A 6,751-nucleotide genomic window follows, 5' to 3' on the forward strand; every position below is an offset into this window, starting at 1 on the left:
TACTGGGTGTGTAGCTTACATGCAGTCGCCCGCGGAGCTCCCTGTCGTTCCTCATCTTGACATAGATCCTCTCATCTAGACTGAGTCTGATCAGGTCGAGAGGCTCCTCAACCGTGTTGGTAGTTGGTTGCTGCAAAAATATTAATGGTGTTAGTTAGACAGCTTTCATAATTCCATAAGGTAGTTAAGCCCAGCATCCATTCACTAAAGAACTATGGGCAAATGTACACTCGGCTGCACTCCAGCTCAGTTGCATATTCAGCGTTTGTTGGAAACATTTCATAAGCGCACCGTCTGTCCTCAGCCACATTTACAAGAGCTATTTTGTTGATATTTTTCGTGTTTTACAAGCACAAACACATTTTTACAGCTTATTAAGATGTGGTAACAGATGCTTTTTGGGTAAACTGGAATATGACAGGCTTTTGTTGCCACTTAACTTCTCTGTCGTCACTCAATTTAAATGTCAATGATACAATCTCAAAGCACAGCTTTTGTCATTAACTTGTGTTTTTGTTTATTTTTGCCTGATGACTGTAATAAAAGATAATGATTTTATCTCCAGTTCAGCAGCCTGGTAATGACTGCGGGTAAACATAAAAATATGTTAATGAGAACAGCTAGCCTATATGGTGAACTTGGCTGCATTAAAACACAGTATAGGTTATTACAAGAAGGAGGGGCCAGAACATTCAACAGGCTGTCTCCCTCCCTTCTTTTCTCCTTCTCTGTCTCTAACTACAAACACTGTGAATGATACGGTATGTGTATGTGGGAATACAAGGTCAGGAAGAAATTTAATGCATCACTAAAAGTGTAGTTAAATCAACTGCCAATAAATACAACATTTTGGCATGGTGACACTATGAAGCAGGATGCTGTGTTCATTATAATACAGATATAGCTGATAATCAAACTCTTAAATGTTGGTTCACATCATGCAAATTGATCAATAAAGGACAGATGTCATTTCTGACAACCATCTTTTGGGTGGGTTAGAAAAACAGAGTGGCTACTTGAGAAGTTGGTTAAAATACTTCCCCCCCCCCCCATTGGAGATGTAAGAAATACTAGGAGTTGTTAAACAAGTCGTTTAAGTTGATAAGTCTAGTCTTCAAGATCACAAGGGGGATTTCTTTACTTTTAGAACAAATGTTTAACTCTGTGACTTTAATATGATCACCGTACATGAGAGGCACAAACTGAGGCTACAGCTGCTGAAACCCTTGCTGCATAATTTCGAGCTGTGACACATCTTTATCAAAGAGTAAATTCAGCCACCAGCACACAAGCATGCTGTCCTTGGGGGGGAAAATACTGTGACAGCGCAGAAGATCTGTGGAGATCTGGAAGAAGCTTGTGTTAGTTTGATACTGATCCGCTTATGGCAAGGTGCAGACAAGTGTAACTTTCAGTGCAACCACCTCCTACCAGAGGTAACTAATCCAAACTGCGTTACTTACGTTAGACCCCACTGTCTTTTCTACATTTTATCTTTAAGCATGAACATTTGTACCCGACTAGATTTCAGTCAGGACACTTATTAACATTATACCATTCAGTTTTTCACCCGACAGAATAAACAAACACAAGAAACATTTATAGCAATGTGCTTTCTCATATTTAACGGGTGTAATAAGTATTTCACAACATTTAACGTAAACCTGAGCTCTGACTGATCAAAAAAAAAAACAGTACCGCTAAGTTAATCAAACACGTTTTGTCACGTCGACTGTAGCATTACATGCTAACGTTAAACAGGCTAATTTAGGTAGCTTGTTTGACAGGCCGCTCCGCGCTATAAACAGAGCAAACACAAACAAAGCAACACGTTGAGCCCCTTAAAAGAAGTACACGACTAAAACATCCTGCTGCTATTCTACCAGCATTATTATACACACGCTATGATAGAGAATAACGTTACAGTTTAACGCAGATGCACCAACCTGCTCAACTTCGTCCGCCATGGGTTTTGAGTATGCGTCGTGCAGTGAGACCGGTACGGTGGTTGCCAGGTCCGCTGAAAACACGCGTTTTCAGATAACAACTCAGGGTACATATCTCCACGTTTTCTTTTTGCAAATAATCTCTCCTGTATTGACCTAGCGATATTTAGTGCAATGAACAATGTGGGTTCGGTTATGTATAGTGTGCCCAACACCTGTTTCCATGAGCTGAGAGCAATGTGCAAAGAAATTAGTAAGGCTATATAAACACATACATGATAAAGACAAAAGTGTGTTTCTGCTGCACAACCGAATGAACTCAACCCCTAGTATGCATTATTGCTTTATGGTAACATATTATATCCTCCATGCAGTGTTACTTGGTTTCTACCAAAGATGATTGATCGAAGTTTGCTGCAGAAAACTGTTTTCTATTGTGTTGTGTATTCCAGTCACCTTGGAAAATATTACTTTGTCTCCTGTTATAAAACCTTTTGTGCTTTGATTTCTTCTGACTTTGTTGTGTAAATGTGATGTTTGCCTTAATCAAAGTAGCCTACTTGCTGTCGATTATCATAGGCTATTATTATTATTGTATTATTAGAAAAGAAATGTAATTAACAATTCTACCATATAAATCATTCCTACTTGTTCTACCAGTAGAAATAATATGGAAAACAATACATAAAAAAAAAGAAAAGAATATACAGTACTTTCACACTATAATTGTGAGAAGTAAGGGCTTAAATTGCCTACATTTGCTCAAGTAGCCCTACTGTAGGCTACTTGACTATTTTTAGGCCTACATTTAATCTGACTTTGCATATCAGATTTTACATATGCTGGCCCATATGAGCCATTTTTACCTTAACATTGATAAGTTTTGTTGAAAACCCTGCAAATAGTGTTATTCAGGAATGTTGGGTGTATAATTCTTTTCAGGGTAGGTCTTTGCAGAGAAAAAGGCCCATACCTTTTAGTAAAATCCCTATTTGGTTGTTTCCAAAAACTAAGGTAAACTTAAATATAAAGAAAACTAAAGAGATAATGGGAGGGGAATGGGAAAGGACATCTGGTAAGTCAGTACATAACAAGCAAATATTACAGTTGTTTAGATATTTACACAGACAGGTCCAAAGATGAATATTATAGGGTAAGAATAGGAATACACTGTGCTATATACAAACAATGAATGTAAGCATTGGGAAAAGATTACCTGATCAGGTGTCAGTGTACATGGCAGAGATGATGGCAATTACTGTAGGGTTGCAGTGGAGAAGTAAGACCAGACAGAGTGATGTGTTATGTTGATTCTGTAGCAGCCCTTTACAGTATTCAAAATATGAAATCTAAAAGAGAAGATCTAATGCTAGAAATCCAACAGAGTTTATTTAGATTAGAGGCTTCGGATAGATGGGAGATTTTTCTGGGTACCTGTAGGCATTAAAGGGAATAAGAGAGCAGACAAAATAGCTAAACAAAACTGACCAGGATGAATAATGTTATAAATATACCATTTGGAAAAGGAGAAGCTAAGGCAATAATCAAAAAAGAAATCATGAAGAAATGGCTGGACAAGTGGGACATGGATAATAATGGATGGAAGGTAATAAAAACATCAATGTGTGACTAGAAGGAACAAAAGAGAGGAGAGGTTTTCACCACTGTTTGTTTTAGGTAAAAGTCAACCAGATGAACTGGAACCTTTTAGGTTTATTAGGAACAACAGGAGATGGAGTAAAGGTCACACAGAAAGCTACTGTAAAATATCTGAAGAATATAGGGATATATTATAGGATGTAGATGCTTTTTTATGATGATGATGATGATGATGATGATGATGATGATGAAAAGTCCCATCAAATATACAGTCATGCTACTCACTCCGGTCCAGTTGGTGGCGGTATGCATTTTTAAAAACCAAAAAGAAAAACCAACCAAAAGAAGAAAAACAAGAAGTACCACTCTCCTCTCTCTTCCAGACCTTTCCATCTTCCACGTCTACATGCAGCGCAGCTAACAGGCCAACTGTTCGATGGTACGTAGCAATTTAAGTCCGAACTGTCCTTTTTTTTGGTCATTATTATTCCTTCACCAAGTGAAGACCTGCTTTTCAACCTGTTGTGTTGTTTCGATCGACTCTAAAGCAGCAACTGTCAAACCAGTGCCGTGTAAAGATTTACAAGCCGACGATCGTAACGCGTCACAAGGTGAGCGGTGTTGAGTTCAGGTTAGAATAAGTGTTAGCCAATAAAATACGACATTCAGAGGGTTACGAGCAAACAATACTATGATAACACTGTCAACTATGACAGACACGTTAAAACCGTGAAGTAAAAAAAAATTATGCAGCTTGCAGATGTGAGAAGAAACTGCGACGTTAACGTTAACAGTGTATTAAATAAAACCCCATATATATTCACGTAACTATGTATGAGGCTGTGTCTTTATAAAGATAACATATAATCCACTTAGATAAATCTAAGTGGATTTATGCCCATATGTTACTGCACTCCCATTCTGTTTATGCCATGTGTTCTTCAGCAGGATGGACAGTTGAATAAGATGACAAATTAGGTCTGTATTATCTTTTTCGGTGTGTTGCATTTGTTTAAGTAAAACACTGTAAGATCCAACTTATTTTTAATATATGATTTATCTTGTGTGAAGTGTGTTTCTACATGCAGACATGTAGGACATACAAACCTCCATCTGTTTGAATGTTTGTGCCCTACTGTAGTATTTTGTATATTTTTGTGTTCATTTTATTTATTATCTAGATTGATTTGGAAAAATCACAATTTCCTACAGACCATGTCATCAATTGTCTGTTTTGTCTGACCAGCAGTCCAAAAGCCAAAATATATTTAATTTATTATGTCAATAAATAATGACAAGAAGAAATAAAACGGAAATCCCCACATTTGAAAAGCAACAACCATCAAGTGGTTGTGATTTTTGCTTGAAAATTGACTTAAATGATTAACTGATTATCAAAAGGATTGCTGAATAATTGTGTAACTGTTGCTCTACTAATTAATCATTGCATCTCTGATTAAGTGTCTGTCTTTGTGTTTACATAAACTGAGCTCTAACACATTCACAAATTTTTGTATGTGTCTTGTTCTTCTTTGTGTTTGTTTCTGTACATATGAAGAATGTGTGTTGGAGTGTGTGTGTGCACGCCTCTTCTCAAAGTTCAGCCCAGTGCTACATACTGGGTGTTGTGCAGGATGAGGAGGCAGAGCATAGCAGTGGTATTACCCATTCCACACTCAGCTGCAGCGGGGCTCTGTGGTGGAAGAAATCCCTGCTACATATTAACATCTAACCGCTGGACGATCTATTATTTTGCTTAATTAAAGTTCAAACAGCTAATACTATCCTGTCATTATTGTGCATCTCTGCTTGTTATTTTCACTTAATGTTTAAAGTAGCAGATGCTAGATGTGTGTATTTGTGTCCAAGTGAGAAAAATGTAATGCAAACTACTCTCCTTGCTGGCATGTTTTAAAAACAGATAAGAATGTACAGAAGGGTTCACATTCACCATCAGTCATTAACTCACACAGAAGGGGGTGGTGGCCTAGAAAGGAAATATGGTGCAATCATACTACTACTGTAATACTGATAAAAGTTGTGTCCATTGTCTCCTCCCTTCCCTCTGTGTGTCTCTTTGCTCCATTGTCACTTCCGGCAGGGTCCACTGTGGGAGAGACCACAAGATGGTGCCCAATGGCAGGAAGATAGAAGTTGACGTCACCCATTGCTGTAGCTCATCAAACCCAACTGAGTGAATTAGTTTGTATCAATTAGGCTACTGTAATAGACTTTAACTACTCGTCATTGCTGCGAGGTTACAGTTAACCCCAACATGTTTCAGCAAGGAAAGTGAGGACATTTAAAGCAGCTTGATTACAAGTTGGATCACTTAACTAAATCATACACCGCAGCAGTTTACCTTCACACATTTTACTTTATGTTTTTGTTTTTTTGCTGTTAGTTACACTGAGCTACTAAAAAAGATTAAATGCCTTGAATTATGCAAACTGTATAGTGTGTTTGAACTTTGTATAATTGTTTTCTTGACAGAGATTTCTCTGGACCTTTAGTGTAAGTTTACAGTAAAAACATTTTTAAATACTTGACCAGTCTTTGACTAAACTGTGACTAGTGTTTTGAGTTCCCAGTTAAGAAAAGTCTTGTTTTAGCAGAATGTTGCCTCATTTGTGTTAGTCACTCGTTCAGAGTGTCTGAACTTGATGTACACTGTAGATATTAATAAAGCCAGTTTTATCACTTTGACATGTCTGTTAAATCTTTCAGTGTTGGTGAATGGTGATGTAACTTGTGAGCAAGATTACCTGAAATATAATAAAAAAAATAATAAAAAGGAATCAGTTTCTTCTAAGGAAAGCTGAGCCGGAAATATGGTTACTGACAACCTCTAAAGATTAAATGTGACAGGGCTGTACCAGAGCTTGTTCTGCGTTACGGGTTATGCAGAGCCTACAAACGTGGCTACTGCTCTATATGTACGTGACTCACCATCTCTGTATATCACAAAGTAAATGTGAACTTTGCTGCTGTGGGAAATGTTAAAGGAGGATTCAGCCTGATCACGTACAGTACATCAGTCTGATAACGTGGTGAAGTCGACGGGAGATATCCCTTCTTTATGTGGCAGGGCTCAGTACTTTTGCCAGCTCCTCAGTCTGGCCCTTGATACTTTCGTGGTCCAATGTTTTCACTGTTGTGTATTTCCAAAAGGTTGCTATTGTCTCTTGAGAACTCTTCTCATTACT

At 37.8% G+C, this 6,751-nt stretch overlaps 1 protein-coding gene and 1 long non-coding RNA gene across 2 annotated transcripts in view; one reads left to right on the plus strand and one right to left on the minus strand.

Moving 5' to 3' along the window:
* lsm3 (LSM3 homolog, U6 small nuclear RNA and mRNA degradation associated) overlaps positions 1-2,038 on the minus strand; it is a 5,454-nt gene extending 3,416 nt beyond the window's left edge. The window contains exons 1-2 of the mRNA XM_046029332.1: positions 1,947-2,038; positions 20-130 (exon numbers count right to left, since the gene is read on the minus strand). Of these exons, the coding sequence (XP_045885288.1) occupies positions 20-130; positions 1,947-1,967 (132 nt within the window). The 5' untranslated portion in view covers positions 1,968-2,038. The remainder of the gene's footprint in view (positions 1-19; positions 131-1,946) is intronic.
* A 1,876-nt stretch (positions 2,039-3,914) lies between these two features.
* On the plus strand, positions 3,915-6,251 carry LOC123956854. Its single transcript, XR_006821656.1, has 2 exons — positions 3,915-3,984; positions 5,647-6,251. It is a non-coding gene; the product is annotated as an uncharacterized LOC123956854 (long non-coding RNA).
* The last annotated feature ends 500 nt before the right edge of the window (positions 6,252-6,751 follow it).

The sequence above is a fragment of the Micropterus dolomieu genome, linkage group LG18 (assembly GCF_021292245.1).
Source record: "Micropterus dolomieu isolate WLL.071019.BEF.003 ecotype Adirondacks linkage group LG18, ASM2129224v1, whole genome shotgun sequence".
Classification (NCBI taxonomy): Eukaryota; Metazoa; Chordata; class Actinopteri; order Centrarchiformes; family Centrarchidae; genus Micropterus; species Micropterus dolomieu.